The sequence below is a fragment of the Falco peregrinus genome, chromosome 10 (genome assembly GCF_023634155.1).
Source record: "Falco peregrinus isolate bFalPer1 chromosome 10, bFalPer1.pri, whole genome shotgun sequence".
Taxonomy (NCBI): Eukaryota; Metazoa; Chordata; class Aves; order Falconiformes; family Falconidae; genus Falco; species Falco peregrinus.
The window spans coordinates 9,245,398-9,261,373 of record NC_073730.1 but is presented as its reverse complement, the minus strand read 5'-3'; the positions used below and the strand labels follow the sequence as shown (position 1 = coordinate 9,261,373).

The 15,976-nt window shown below is 52.3% G+C and overlaps 1 protein-coding gene across 4 annotated transcripts in view; it reads left to right on the top strand.

Annotated features, from left to right (window-relative positions):
- The window catches only part of TADA1 (transcriptional adaptor 1), a 40,651-nt gene that overhangs the window by 11,431 nt on the left and 13,244 nt on the right, over positions 1–15,976 (top strand). The window contains exons 6-9 of one of the 4 annotated variants that reach the window (XR_008749096.1): positions 952–1,103; positions 2,108–2,270; positions 3,251–6,496; positions 7,825–8,075. Coding sequence is in view for 3 of the 4 variants with exons in the window: in XM_055815862.1 (XP_055671837.1) it covers positions 952–1,103; positions 2,108–2,270; positions 3,251–3,403 (468 nt within the window). In the remaining variant the exon portion in view is untranslated. Of the gene's footprint in view, positions 1–951; positions 1,104–2,107; positions 2,271–3,250; positions 8,076–8,910; positions 10,940–15,976 lie in introns of those variants that run through there. The other 3 variants (XM_055815860.1, XM_055815862.1, XM_055815861.1) reach the window with 3 other exon arrangements.

Here is a 15,976-nt window from a genome sequence, read left to right as displayed (position 1 = left end):
GAGGAAACCTGCTTCTCTAATTGCCCGTTTACCTCGGGAGGAGTAAGGTGAGAATCAAAGGGCTTCCAGGCTTGTGGCATTATAGGTGCAGAGTTTTGGATTTCTGCCTGTGAGTGCTAATTTTGAAGTACTTGCATATGAAGAGCTCCAGGCATGCTTAAGTAGCTGCTTTGGAAAACGCAGTTCCTGTCACTTAAAAGCAGGGACGGGATGGGAGCTCCAGTTTAAACAGTTCTATCGAAAATGTTCTGTTTATAGATGCAAGTATCTGGCATGGAAGTGAAGTGACAGCATTGCGTAATACCTGCAAGTGAAGTGCCTGCTGTTGCAGGGTTTGGCCGTCGGTGCATTACTGACATATCCCAGGAATGACACAGCCATTACTTGCAGCGCTGATGTGTGGGTGATTTTTCTGGAGTCAGGATGTGGAGGACAACCTGAATTCCCTGTCTGGGAGTGAGGCCAAATTAAGAAGCAGTTGACTGCTTGTTTTGGTTTTTTTTGGTTTGTTTTTTTTTTCCAGACAGTTGCATCTCCAGCACTTTCTAGGCAACTGAACAGTCTTTTCACGGTAGTTTTAGGGCTAATGTTTCAGTACAAGTGTAACATCTAGTGCCAGTTATGAAATCTCTTAACCCTTTATCAAAGGGATCAGAGGTTGGGAGTTTCCTAGCATTTAAGAAACCTCTTTGACATTTGAAGCAGAGCATCATATATCAAAGTACAGTTCACAGGCTAATGTATACAGTACTCATACAGTGCCGTGTTCTCTGTGTCAGGTCGTGAAAACACGCTGTACCTTGTCCAGATCTTGGTTCCCTTATGTTTTTAGGTCCTTGTGGTTGTAGCAGCACTACTCCTGTCTTGCCAGTTGGGGAGGCACTTCTAACAGCTGTGGCTTGGCAGAGTGAATAAATCAGCATGTGTAATGAGATTCTTTTTTCACTGCAGAACCACCTTAAGGATATTCTGACATCAGTGATATCCAGGCGGAAAGCCTATCGTCTGAGAGATGGCCATTTCAAGTATGCCTTCGGAAGCAATGTTAACCCTCAGCCGTATCTGAAGAACAGTGTTGTTGCTTATAACAATTTAATCGAGTGGTAAGGAGCTCTCAGCACACTGCTAATTTCACATGTAGTTTGCTAGTCCCAGAGTTACTCCATGGTTCGGTTTCTATTTTTACTTAGTAGAATCTGTTAATAATGGTGTTTAGCTTTCACATGCTGAGAAGGCATCAGCAGAGAGGGCTGTGCGGCTGAACAGGGAGGGAGAATGTGGAGATTTCTCAGCAGTGGAGTTTAGGACAGTGTTAAGTCTCTCTTCCTTGCCTGTGCTTGTCCATCAATTTATGAAGGTGACCCCTGGCCCTCTGAATGTCCATATTTACTGCTCTTGGAAGCTGTATTGAGTGACGCAGGAATTGTGCTGCTCTCAGGGAAACTGCCCCTGGGCAGAAGAGCCCTGCCTTTGTGGGAGCACTGCTGTTGTGCAGTAGGAGTGAAATGTTGGTGAGGACCTGTAGGACATTGCCACCCTGTTATTTCCTGCATCCAAATGTATTTATGGCTCCTTGGCACGCCTTTCCAGCTAGCAGAGCTTCAAGGTCGTCTTTGTTTTCCAAAGTCTCAATGTCACACAGCTCGTGCTGTGCATCTGGCAGTGTGTGTGTGAGAAGGCAGTTGTGTTTGTCTATGGCAGCTTGTCTCAGTTGACAGGAGGTCGTGGGTGTTTTTAAGATTTGATTATAGCACTACAAATGCAGTCCTCTCCAAACAACTCTGCCTAACGGCTAATGTCTTTCAGTTCAGTGTTGTGGGTGCCTTAATTTTTATGCTGGGTAGAAACTATTGGCTATAAATAACAAAAGTTGCCAGTTGAGATCAGTTAAGTAGGTGTGAAGCATGCTGAGGATCAGTTTGCACTATTTTTTTTGAAACTGGAATTTTAAAGAGGTTTTAATTGCAGCTGAAGTAATTTCATGTACATAAGGGCTAAGTCAGCTGGTACAGAAAAGCAAACCCTGGGGCTAAGCCCCTGCTGTGTGACTTCCAAAGCTGAGCCTGTTTTCTTGACTGGAAGGTTTTACTGCCTGCTCTGCCTACAGCCCTCCAACCTGTGCGACACCTTCTGCCGGTCAGAATCTGGCTCCCCAGCCCCCGCCCGACGACGCTGAGCAGCAGGCAGCTTTACTTCTCGCATGTTCTGGGGACACTTTACCAGCATCCCTCCCGCCAGTGAACATGTATGACCTTTTGGAGGCATTACAGGTAAGCTGTTCGTGTTACTCTGTCGTGTCACAGGCAGTGCTGTCCTGAGCACCACCTGCCAGTCTCAGATTTGGTTCATATGTATGGCGGGGGATTTGGTTTCTCCTCCTACTGTCTTTTTCCTTCTTCCCTCTTAAATTTATGGTTCTTTAGCTTTGATTTGTTCCTACTATTGGGCAACAGTTAACATACAGTCAGCTCATGGTTAATGCCTGTCCTGCTCCCCTTGGTCAGAGTTGATGAGGAGATCCCTGTCTCTTCTTACAGCTGTGTAAGAAGGGTGAGCTCTTCCTCTGTAGCCAGACTGCAGTGATTGTATCAGAACAGAGTTAGACTGCAATTTTGACAGCGATGCAGCAAAGGGACTTGCCTGGCATGTCCCTTCTCACTCCTCGTTGTTCCACATGGGTACTTAGAGGAATACTTGGTCCTGGCATGCAGGCTGTTGCCATGGGGTAGCGATGATCAGCCCAACCCTGGGGAGGTGTCTAAGGTAGGCCGGCTGGATCTTCCTGTGGAGATGTATGCCTGTGGTTCCTTCCCTCTGTGGCAGCTCTGATGATGTTCAGACTGCTTTGAATGTGTAAAATCAGCTGTGAGAAATTCTGCGTTGATCTCCACTAATGTGAACAGGCCTTGGGATTTCTGTCTCAAGGTTGTGGAGGCAGCTGTGCAAGAGCTGTAATCAAGCATTTGTCTCATGTTTAGTCAGAGTTGTTGTTTGCAAGATTTTGATGACAAACTGTTGTTTGTCATTGCCAGAGCCAAATGATGATTTCCTTACCATTCTGCTCCCTTACAAAATGGCCTAACAGGTGGTTGTTCTGTGCTGGCTGGGGTGGCAGTGCTGGCAGGTTGTAGCTCTCTTCTCTGCAGGGCTGACGCTCTGGTCATCCTGTAGCAGAGGGAGATTATTCCATGGGCAGTATAGGGAAATGTGTACAAAAGCATGAAACTTGTTTTCTAACGTGGATCTCCAGGTGCACAAAGAAGTTATTCCTGCGCACACTGTCTACGCTCTAAACATTGAGAGGATTGTCATGAAACTTTGGCATCCAAACCACGAGGAGCTACAGCAGGATAAAATTCATCGCCAGCGCTTGGCGGCAAAGGAGGGCCTTCTGCTCTGCTAGAGCTAGGCAGCCACGCCAGGCCTCAGGTGGCTACGGTGCTATTCCTTGGACTTGACACGCAGATGCTTCTTACAAACCTGTGTCAGCATTTCAAGGGTGATGTAAGTGATGAGTCAACTTTTCCTATGGAAATATGACTGAGTTGTGGTACACTTTCTCTGCTTCCCCAGAGTCATGTGCCACGGAGTGCTTGCAGCAACGCCATTGAGTTGGAAAGGAGAAACAAGAGACTTGTTTGCAAAGACTGTTTTTTAGGAAAAATAAATGTTAGGGTGGAAAGAGTTGGTTTTAAATAAGATGTATTTGTGTTTTCTTTTGTGAGCATGGGGAATCCCCCTCCTCGCCCTCCCCTCTCAGGTAGTTTCCCTTCTGCTCGGTCTCCAGGGGCCTTGTCCAGCTTCCGTTGCAGTTGGTGGGATCCTCTTCCATTCGTTTAACTGGAAACAGAATGCGTTTTGGTGAAGATGAGCAATTCTGTAAGCTGACATTGTTCTTCTACCAGGGGAAGTTTGATTAGAAACTCTGAGAAAACAAGGCAAAAAGGGAAAAGCCCTTTGTAGCCTGTCTTTTGAATTGTTTTGCATCACAAAACACGGTGCGCACTGTTACAGGAATCTCTCACCGGTTACCAAAATACGCAATAAAATCGGGGTTGTGAGGAGTGTTTTCTTACCACCCTAGTCCTTGACTCCACCTTGTCTTGTAGTAGTTGCGAACAGATGTTCTAGGAGCTACTGGATGTATGACAAGAGGCAACCTCTGTGCCTGTCGGTGCAGCTAATGATTTTTGGCCATCCCAGCAGGCAGCTTGACCATCCCTGAGGTAGGACAGCAACTCCCACATGCATACACCGATCCACTGGCTTAGCCTTGCGGACTCCTTGGATGTGCAGCATGAACAAGACATCTCGTATATGTCGTTGTAAAAATATGCAGCCACGCCAATCACTGTGCGAAAGGGGAGATTCCACCTGCTGTGTTCCAGGTGGAATTTCTGGCTTCCTGAGTCAGCTATGTGCCCTTCAGATGCTGAAGGGAACAGGCTTATTATACCATAAGAATTCTATTAAAATGTCTTAATTACTATATTACCTGTTTTTAACCACACCTATGGAGGTACCTGCTGAAGGATGACTTGGCTTATTGTGCCTCCAGACAGCGGAATTGAAACAGCTTCCTCTGGGGGAATATAGAAGGGGAAGCTTGTGGTTCCCCTCCATTCTAGTTTTCCTCTGTTTGGGAAATACTTGTGTAGGACAGCTGTCTTTTTTTTCCCCTCTTCTTTGCATTTTCCTTCTCTACTGTGTCCTCAGGACTGAAAAAGCTGCAGGTCCCTGATGTTTCCTCCCAGCTACCTTTTTAAAAAACTTCCTTTCTTGACCCCCATGACTGTTGATATTGGACTGGAGTTGGAGCGAGGGGCTGTGCAGCTGTCACTGTGTTCCTGGCTTTCCTGCATCCCCTTGTGGGATGTGCTGTGGAGTCAGGCATAGCAAGAGGCAGAGCCTGTGCAGGTATCGGTGGCTCTCACCATGAGAAGATGCTTCTAGGTTTGTGAAGAACCTGGGAAAGGCAACAGCAGAGAACTACGGCAGGGCCCGGCAGGATGAGAGCAACTGTACTTGGTAGGACACGTCTCTTTAAGGTATGGCATGTGTAGTTAAGGGGAGTGGGAGAGAGGAGATGGAAGATTTCTTTTGGTCCCTTTCTCTCAACTGCCATTTTTTCTGTATTTAAGCATACATTGCGCTTCAGAGTGATCCTTAGCTTAAAAGTTGACCCCAGTGGCTTTTACGTGACAGTTCTGGGTTTTTTTTTTAAAGCAGCATTGAATCTGAGTAACTGTATATGGTGAGATCGTAAAGTCACCCAAAGCCTGGACTCTGGGGTGTGGGAGGGGGATTTCCCAGACAGTTGTTATGCTTCTGGTGTAAAATGAAAGCATTAAATTTGTTTGCTAGAAACTTTGGGGCAGCTCTGAGGATTTCTGATCTGAAGGCAGCACGCAGCCTCCGCAGCCCCACAGGCGACTTCTGAAGCAAAATACTTTTAAGTACGGCACAAGAAGTGCCTCTCTCTTCTGTTTGCATGTGGTAGGGGAAGGCTCTACAGACAGCCTCGCGTTCTGAAGAGCTGAGTCATCGATTCCACACTGAAAAAAGTGGGTTATCCGGTACACCTGTTAGACAACAAAGGCTGGAATAAGGAAATCCTGCCAGCCCCATTTCTCAGATCGGAAAACTGTTCTCAATGCACTTTCTCACAAAGTGTGAGGTCTCATGAGAAATGGTGCTTCATAGACTTTTGGGGTAGTCTAGCTGGAAGGGATGTCTGGAGGCTGCTTTGTCCGCCCCTTTTTGAGAGAAGGGCCAAGTTCAAAGTCACAGCAGGTTGTCCATCTCTCGAGGCGAGGACAGAGAAGTGGTGACGTTTCCCATTCCAGCACGTGACCATGCTGACGGTGAAGGTTTTCCTTGCATCTCATCAGAATTTCTCATGTTGTGCCTGTTGCTTTTCAGCTTTTCCTGTGTGTCTCTTGGTGGCTGCCCATCAGAGAACGACAGATAACAGCAAGCTCTCCCTTCTGCCTTCTCTCCAGGCTGAACAAACCTTGCACTGCCAGCTTCTCCTCGTACGCTGTGTGCTCCAGCCCAAACTATTTTGATAGCCTCCACTGAACTCGCTCTGATATGTCGCTGTCCTTGCGCTGGGGAGCCCAGACTGGACCCAGCTCTTCAGAGAGCCCCAGGATCCCTCCCCTCGCCCTGCTGGCCACACTCCTGCTAGCAGTTGGCCTTTGCTGCACGGGTGCACTGCTGACTCCTGGGTTACTTGTCCACCTGTGCTTCCAGGTCCCTTCCTGCAAAGCTGCTTTCTTGCCTGTTGCCTCCAGCCTATTCTGCTGCAGGGGGTTACTCCATCCCAGCAGCAGGGCTGTGCGTTTGCCATTGAACTTCTTGAGGTTCCTCTCGGCCTGTTTCTCCAGCCTGCTTAGGTCCCTCTGAAAAGCAGCTCTACCCTTCAGTGTGTGAAGACCACTCTTTCCATCTGGTGTCCTCTGCAGAGCTGCCCATGTGCTCCATCCTAACCCAGGTCAGTAGCAAAGATACTGCAGCATAAGAAGCCCCAGTATTGACCCCCAAGTGTTGGTCACAGTATTGAGAGCCGCTAGTAGCCAGCAGCCAGCTGGACTCTGAAGCACTGACCGCTGCTCTTGGAGACCAGCAGGGTGATGGTGCCGATGTGCATCACTGTTAGTCTGCTGGCTTTCACTGTGATGTGACATTTGCCTGTGTTTATGGTAATCAGCCCTCTAAAATGAGTAAGATTGCTGAACTTCAAAGCAGTGGCTTAAGGTAGCACTGAAATTAGTTTGGAAGGGTTTTATCTTCTGCCCCAAGATCCACTAAGAACCTGCCAGGTCTATGGCAAGCTGAGCTTGACCAAAACTTCCTGGCAGATGTTGGCTGAAAAGCCTACAATGGAAGACTTCAGAGTTATCTTAGGCAACCTGTTGTACTGTTTAGTGGTCTTCACCACTGAAGGCTTTTTCCACAGTCCTGTGCCTCTTGCTGCAGCTTAGGCCTAGAACTTACGCTCACCCCAGAGTATTGCATGGAAGGACAGAAGGGAAGGAGTGAGACATCATCTGTCACATCCCCAGTAGCGAGAATTGCATCCTGTGTTCTTAATCCGGTAGGAGCTGTGCCATGTATTGAAAGCTGCCACTTGTGAGCTTCTGGTGCTTCTAGCTTCCGCTGCTGGAGTTGCAGTGGGAAACAATCAGCCACCATGTGAAGGGGGGGTTGGTGGGAAGCACGTGAGAGCTTCACTGGGCTTGCTTTGTACCGTGAGTTTATCTCAGGATGTGGCTGGTGCCCTGGGAGTGTAGGGTGCAGAAAGAAAATCTTTGTTTTTAGTTTTCAGGTGGTTCCAGCTGCGAGACATGGCTTAAGTCTGACCAAGCCTTTCCAGCTGGGTGCCAGGGAGGATCCTAGAGATGTGAGTGTGGCCCTCCTCAGCACCCCCGAATAGCCAAACTCTTGCTCCTAAGACTGGTGACCGGGGAAGATGTTTCTCATTGCTGGTTTACAGCAGAAACCTGGAGCATGGCACTTGCTATCAAACGCGCACTGCACTGCCTTTCTCTTAGTTTAACTGCTCATGTATCCCCTCTCAGCCTTCCCACTTTTATCTCCTGCAGCTGAGGTTGGCTTTTTTGGTTGTTGCCCTGTTCTTTCTTCCGAGCAGAAAATCCCCCTGTTGTAGAAAGCTGGGATTGGGCTTGATGCAAAGAGTGGCTCCTCTGATGGCCAAAAGCTGTGTGCCAGTAGTGCCTGAAAATGCAGATTCTGGTTTCTCAAAAAAGACAAATTGGAGCCAGTGACTTTGTACCACCTTCCTCCTTGCTTGACCTCTAGGAAACTTCTGGCAAAGAGAGGAAAATGAGGAAATGAGACTGCTTGCATTTAAAAAGAAACCACGTGCACTGCATTTGTATCCTTAACTGAGAATGCCCAAGAGCCCCAGCCAGGGGTTGCGGAAACACTCTGCTGTCCAGCCAGGCAAAAACTATATCGAGAAAGGAGACTTTTGTGCTCCTGGGGTGGAAGGAGACGTGTGACCTATTGCTGCAGTCTGATGTCATCAAATAAAAAAAGTCTTGACAGAAGAGGGGTTGCCTCCCTGGTTCTGAGAAGGCGGCTGTTCCCTGTCAGAGGCTCGTAGGTGATGGTGGATGTGTCTTGCTGGCCTGAAATGATGTGCGAAGGGTTTGTGGTGCTGTAGTGCCATGCCAGCAAGCTTTCTTCCCAGCGAAGGGCACAGTTCATGCTGCTAGAGAAGGCAGCATAATTTCAGCAGGCTCCCAGAAGAAAATAACTTCTCAGAGCCCAAAAGTTTGCTTGTGATGTTGCCTTTCTTCACCAGTGTGGTTACTGGTGTGGTTTGGTTGGCAAGAGGACTAATTCACCAGCCTGCCTCAGTTCCTGCAGCATCCCCTTGCTGCGTAGCTGTGGCTGTAGCCTGGCGCGGGGTGGGAAGCCAGGCGGTGTCAGGCGGGTGCAGCTTCGTGTCCCTCGGGTCAGTGTTGCAAAGCCTTGTGGCAAGCAGAGCTCTGTGTGCTGCAGGCACCCCCAGCTGAAGGGGCCGTGGTGGGCTTGGCACCTTCTTTGCCCAGCAGCAGAGTGACGGAGGTGTGCACAGGCAGCGTCTGCCTTCCTCTGGTGTTCAGAGACCTTGGTTTGTGCTGAGATCAGGGCACCTCAGCTGCCTCCAGGACTCTGCATCTTCTGAGGAGTCCTGTTAAGTGCCCTGGGCAACCCCACGCGGACAGGGCTGCTGGTGAGGTGGTGTAGCAGTGACAGCAACACCACGTGTATTTCTTCTGGGTCAGGCACAGGTTGCTGGCCACTATTGAGCTGCTGCTGTAACCTGCCTCCAGCCCTGAGTTTGATTATGGTCCAACGTCCTGATTAGATGATTAATTTCTTTTTTTTTTTTTCTAGATCACAAAAGGCAGAGGCAGCATTGAGTTATAACTGGACAGAAAACTTGTGTAAGAAAATAATTTTTCACCAAGAAGTGCATTCAAGTGAAGTTTTTTGTGGAATTTGATTCATTTCTTGTCAGGAAATGAGTTTGTCTCCAGATAGCATCTGGCCGATAGGGGTTTTATGACTGCGGAGCAGCCTCAGGCTGAGGGCGCTTGGGAGGAGTATTGGAGACCTGGGCTTGGGCTCTCGTTAAGCGGGGACAAAAAAATTCCCGGGGCTCTGTTCAGAGCTTTGACCTCCCTGCAGTGAGTATGGTGTGTGGAAAAGAACTTGAAACCGCTGTTGCAGTGGGTGTTGGTGGTCCCCATGCCAGCTCAGGTGCACCTAGCAGAGCCATTCCCATTGCACAGCCTGCGAGCAAACCCTTTGCCACGTGTCCAGCCCTTGTCCTCGCCCTGTGTAGCCAGCTGCTGGGGGGCTGTGCCTGGGAGCAGGATTGGGTGCCCAGCTGGGAGGGTGCTAAGCAGATTGCTCTGCTGCATCTGGACCTGTGCCTGGGTAAGCCCTGCAAGAGCAGTCTCTGAAGAGAGCTCCCTCAGAAGGATGGCAGGCATCAGCTTAGTGCCTGCCCTGCTGGGGGAGTGTTGTTAGTTATCATTAAAAAGTACTGTTTCCATTTGAATTTCTGAAACCAGTTTATATCGGTGGGTTTTGTTTTGCCTTTGTTAAATTTCAAAGCTCCCACAATCAGATACCTGCTTCTGTGCAACGACAACCACTTCTGAAACTCCACTTCGGTAAGAAGAAAGAGAAGGCGTGAGCTGGGGTTGCCTTTGTCTCGCAGGAAGGGCTGCTGCTGGCCTTGCCATGGAGCAGCCCGTAACCTTTTTAAACCCTTTGAAGGTTTTAGACCTTGTTTTGCAGCGTGAAGGCAGTGCTCCTGCCCAAGTCCTGGCATGCGGGCAAAGCCCCGCTCCTTTTCCTTCTGTCCTCCCCTCTCCGCACGCGGCTGGCTGCCTTGCTCTCGTGCCCCGGGAGGTGGTCAGGCCCCGGCTGAGCAGTCTCTGCCAGCAGCTCTCGGAGTTGTCATCCTGCCACGGGTAATCACGGAAAAGCCGCCTCTGAGGGCTCCGCGTTCCCGTGTTGGCAGGGCTGCAGCAGTAAAGGCGCTGCAGGGGACAGTCTCCCCGCTGGTTTTATCTGCTCGGAAGCAGATGCTCCAGATGGGCTTTGGCAGAGCCATCGGCAGCGCTGCTCTGCGCGCTGCGGGAGGTGGGCACAGTGCGCTAACGTGAACTGTAGGCTTGATTTTCAGGGATTGCTATTTTGTCGTTAGAAATGCTCATAGGAACGTTGTATGAAACACTGATGGTTGCGGGTAGTCTATGTTGCTGTAGGGAAAAGCAAAGACTTCAGATGTTTTTCCACTGCAACTTTTTTTTTTTTTTTTCACTGAAGTAGTTTCCCCCCCAGGAAAGCTATCACAAGGCTTTATTCTTGCCTCTGCCCCTGGCCTCTCCAAAATATTCACCAGAAGGTCTTTCCAAGTTGTCAAATCTGGTTTTTATAATGAGAGTTACTGAATAACTCTGTAATAAATGGCTTCAGAATAATGTTTATCCACCAGCTTCCCCTCTGTCCTCGTCCACTCTGCTGTGCAGGAGATAGGAAAAGGGGGGAGCAAGGCAGGACTGCGTGGCGCCGTGCCCTGGCAGTGCTGCGTGGAGGTGCAGCCCTGCTGTTTTGCAGGTGGCTGATGGCTTGCACCAGAGGGTCTGTGTTGCGGGGGCATTAGCAGGTTTTCTCCTTTCCCATGTGTTGGGGATTGACCTGTATGAATCCCTCCTCCCCCGCAAAGCATCTCAGCTGGATTCCCTGGAGCCTGTGAGCGAGGGATGTGTGAGTGCAGGGGCTGGACCCCCGTCCCAGGCAGCAGGTACCACACAGCATGGTGCCCCTGGTGCTGCCGGGACCGTGTGTTGGGAGAGGAGGGAGGCGAGGGGTGTGTGTGTGTCCCTGAGCCAGGGACACAGAGCTGAGCTTGGCTTGGTGTCCCCTCCAGAGCTGCTGCAGGCACCGCACGCAGCCCTGGGAGCCACCCTGGGTGGCAGCAGCTGCCCTTCAGAAACCTCTGATACTGGCATTGCTGAAAAACGGGGCAAAAATATCTGTTAGGGTGAAAAACAGGTATTGGTGTATTGATTCTGCTGCCCAAAACCAGCTTGTACGCACCGACAGAGCGAGAAGCAGCCCCTAGGGCAGCAGGGCCTTGTGTGGCATGCTGCAGCGTGGGCTGGCTACGGGTGGCCATGCTGCCACTTGCCAGCTGCCCCTGCCTCGCCTCTGCCTGTGGCCGGGGGCTCTCGCCAGTGTGGATGGGTGCTTGGTCCCGCGTGGGACAGCTTGTGCTCCCCCCACCATGGGCCATGCCAAGGTGCGGCTCCCTTCGCTGACCCGCTTTTGAAGGGTGAGGGGTGCTGCCGCTTGTCCCCACGCCCCCGTGCCTGGCTGAGCCGTGCGTCCCGGGGCTGTTCGTATGCTGGCTGCGTTATCCCTCCACTTCAGCTTTCTCAGTTTCACTCCTGCTGGCTGCAAAAGCCAGCGATGCTGACGCAGTCGGGCAGAGCCTGAGCCCTACCAGAGCATCCTGTTTCCAAAACAGCTGGTACAATGCTGGAGTCCTCAGCGTCCTTGTATCCGAGGGAAAAACATGGGGAGCTTGGGAGCCAGGGCTGAAAGGGAGGGAACAAGAGGGTGAAAATATTCCCCCCCTCCTCCTTTCTTTTTTTTTTTTTTTTTTTTTTTTTATTATTAAGATGTTGGAAAAGCCCAATCTGGGAAGCAGATGGGAACGAATGGTAGAACCTGGTCTCCCAACCCCCAGGAGGCTTTGGGGACAGCAGGGTGGGTGCGGGGAGCAGCCTGTGGCTGTGCAGCAGCTCCTGAGGTTTCCTGGCATTTTAACCACCCCCCGCCGAAGCCTGTGGGGATGGCTGAGAAGCCCATTGCCTCTGCCAGGGCTTCACCATCACCACCCTGCCCACCCCAAACTGCTGTCCTGCCTTTCTTCTGGAGCTGCCCAGTGGAACACAACATGCAGGGCTTAATTTGAGGGATTTTTCTTGAAATGAGATCCCTCGTGCCAGCCTTGCGCAGCAGGTGTGGGCTCTGCCCGAGGGACATGTCGGTGCCTGGTGGGGCAGGGTCACCCTCCAGCCTCACGTGCTTCCCTGAGGTTTTGCGGACTCCAGCTCCCTTCACCCCACTCAGACAGGAACAGGGCGATTTGCATTATTTGAGTCCTTAGGACGCCCACGGGTGGAAAACTTGCAGAAGAGGTGAAGACAAACACCTGTAGCACGTGTGTGCACAGACAGACATCACCTGAGCACAGCCTGGCTGCTGGCGGTGAGCAGCCACTGTGCTCCTGCCGGGGGCTGGCTGTCGCCTGAAGGTGCTGGGCTCTGCGGGCTGTCGCGTGTTTGTGGGTGCTGCGGCTCACCCCAGCCGCCTACTGCCATTCCCGAGGACGGTGCGCACGAGTGGTGGATGCAGTGGCAGCTTTGGCATCGTAGGGAACAAGCCTGTGTCCTGGGTCATCTAAACTGGCCTCCTCCACCTCAGTGCTCATGGGGGTGCCGGCCTCTGCACGCAGCTGAGCCCATTGAAACAAACCCTTTGCCTCTGCAGCCCAAAAAAACAATCAGGGCTGAAGGGCGCTGTTAATGCAGAGCAGCCACAGCCAGCTGGAGCTCATACCTTTAAATACCAGTAAGCAGATGGTGGGGCTGGCTGGCACATAGTCCCACTACAGTGTTTGTAGTGCCCCCCAGGGCACAACCCCCCAGTCTGGGGGCTCTCTGGGGGCCATCGAGGTCAGCTGCATCTCTCTTGCCCCAGAGAGACAGCACCATTGCTGGCATCACCCCCCCGGGCCTGCCTTGCCCTGGTGCTGCAGTCCCCCCAGGAGCCCCTCGGCTGGTGGCTGCCGCTTCCCATGGGCAGCCCAAGCCCACCTCGCCATCGCTCTGGGTGAGCTCTGAAGGCAACTTCTGCAAGCTTCCCAGCTTTGATGGTGTCCTGGATTCGGCTGGGATCATTTTCTTCTTGGTGGCTGGTGCAGTGCTGCGGTGGGGTGTGGGAATGGTGTGGTTTGGGACTTTCTGGTTTCCCGGGGCTTGCTGGTGGGAGGGCTGGAGGGGCATGGGAAACTGGGAAGGGGACACAGCCAGAACAGCTGACCTGAACTGGCCACAGAGGTATTCCATACGTGGGATGCTGTGCTCAGTATAGAAACTGGGGGGGTTGGCTGGGGCAGCCGGTTGTTGCTCAGGCATCGGTCGGTGGTGGTGAGCAGCTGTACCGCACCTCACCAGTTCTCTTGTCTCCCTTCCCTTCGGGTTTCATTCTTCTCTCCCTCTCCCTCCTTTTCATTAGAACTACTATTATTATTGTTGTTGTTATTTTGTTTTTATTAAAATTATTAAGTTGTTTTTATTGAACCTTCGAGTTTTACATTCCAGTTCTCTTCCCCGTCCCTCCAGGTGAGGGGGGAGTGAGTGAGTGGCTGCGTGGCACTTAGTTGCCAGCTGGGGTTAAGCTGTGACAGATGGGACAGGGACAGCTGAGGGGTGGCACTGACCGTGTAGCCCACAGGAACGCCCGCCGGCTTGCAGAGATGAGCCCAGGCAGGAGCAGCCTCCCCAGTGCCTAAAGAGGCGCAGGCAGCCTCCTGGCCCATGCGCCCCTCCAAGCCTTCACCAACTCCTGGGGAGGTGACCATGGGCAAGTGGGGCCAGGTCCCCTGGGTGCCATGCTGCTGCTCAGGTGGCCGCGGTGGGGATGAAGGGAGCAGGGACAAGCTTGCAGCCAACCAGGCTGCCTAGATGGCGGCGGTCATGTTCGCCAGCAAGTAGCACGGGCATACCTGTCCTCCTGGGGTGAACAGGAGCTCCAGGCACCCCAGGCACCATAACCTCATGTGCGACATCAAAGCGGCTGAGGAAAGCACACGATGCAAATGAGCAATACCTCAGAGCTGGTGCTTAACCACAGCCGTGTTTCTGCATGCGCTGTGGGAATATGCTGCCGGTTCCCCTGTCTGAAGCTTCTGGTGTGAGCTGAGAGGTTCTTGTCATCTACCCCAAGGCTTTGGTCCCACTGTCCGGGCAAGGGGTGTCAGGTCAGGCGTGGACCCAGCACTGTGGAAGCATGTCCCCCATGGTCCGGAGACCATCGCTGGAGAGCAGGAGAGGAGCAAGCAGAGCATGGCTCCCATGGGTGCCTTTGCTGGCATCACAGTGAGGGACCCTAACACTTCTGCTGCCCCAGATACTTGATGATAATGCTTTTGCTACTAGTAAAGGGAATACGTAAAAAATAAAAGCATGGGCCTGGCCACTCAAGTACTACTAGGATGTTCAGGTGATGGAGGAGCAGTCTGGTTCTCCCAGCAACTGCTCACTTGCTGTGGGGGTCTCATTTCTATTCCTGCAATAGTTTATTGCTCTGGTTTTGAACTTGGGAGGAAGCTCAAAGACTGTTACTCATGTCTTCTGCTTGCTGGGCTTTTGATGGTTTATTTGTTAATATTTTCTGAAGACAGCAACCACAGGGAAAAAAGTGGTCCCTAGCCAGAGGCTGAGCTAAAGCGGCTGGGATGACTCTGGCCATCGCAGTTCTTTGTAAGAACTAAATTCCCTGTCTCTGTGGGAGTGTGTCTCAGTCTCATGCTCCCCTCTCTGCTGGGCTGACATCGGTGCAGCAGGGCCAGGCTGCCCGTGGCTGGGCAGCGAGGGCACCGCGCGCCCCACGCCTGCGAGCCAGGCACCAGGGCCACGAGCGTGCCTGGCCACATGGCCATGCTTCCTGCGGGTGTCACAGGCGAGAGGAGCTGCAGCTGCTTTTCAAACCGAAACTGGGGAGGAAGAGAAACACTAAGGATTTCTTTTAAAGAGCAGAGCATGGCGGCAGGTCTGAGGCATGTCTGCTCCCTCGAGCCACGGTAACGGCGCTGCCTGCTACAGCGGGCTTGCTGCTCCCAGGCTTGTTGGAAATCTGGAGAAATCCAGCGTTACAACGTGGCTGGGAAGGGGCCCGGTGAGCAGGGAGAACTGCACCTGCTGCAGCTGTGCAGGAAAAGGCTGCAGGCAGGCTCCCTGACTCCTGGGGGGCTCACAGGGAGCCGAGGGGCAGCAGCTGTCCCGTGGCACAGCTGGGGATGGGGCTCAGCCTGTCCCTCTGGAGCAGGTGTGTTAACCAAAGCCGCAGGGCTCAGCAGGGCCAGTGCTGCCCTTGCTCACAGCTGCGGTCCCCGGGGCTCCTGGCAGCTGGGCAGCTTTGGAGCTGCATCGACCCAAAAAAGCGTGGGGAGGGGTGTAGCAGTCCCATTTGGCATCACTGACGAATCCAGAGCCCCAGGGACCAGGGAAGCTGCAGGGAGCCCAGCCCAAACCAAACATGCACCACAGCTGGCCGCAAAGGGAGAGGGAAGGACACCACGCAAGCAGCCACTCCATCACCTTCACCTAACAGCTGGAGAAACACCGCATTATTCAGGCTGAGCGTAACTGCCAAGAAGCAGCTGCCCGGATGCTGATGCTACATTATGTCTCCTCCCAGCTCCTGTGGATGCCGGCATGTGGCTGGGCACTGGGTGCCCATGTCCCCTCTCCATCGTGCACAGCTTGCCAGGTGGGTGCTGTGGGACCATCACCAATTCTGTGCAAGCAGGTGGCCGTGGTGCTGTGTGCCAGATGCAGGCCCAGCCCGTGGTGCGCCGCTGCAGGAGGCTCCGCGTCTCCATGCACTGCTCTGGGCCTTTCAGAAATCCCTTGGCACCTTGGCTAATCCGTGGTGACTGCATGGCGATGGCAGAGGCTGAGGCTGGGGGACACTGGGGAGATTGGCGAAGGCTGGGGTTGCTGCCACGGCTTGCTCCGTCAGGGGAATTCCTTGGCAGTTTAGCCACATCTTTGCACCATCCTTATCTGTGGTTTTCTGCTCACTTCAGAAGTGAGTTTTCTGTTAAAGCACCTCATCTACAGCCTAATTCCTTCCTGGGGTCACCAGGCAGAAG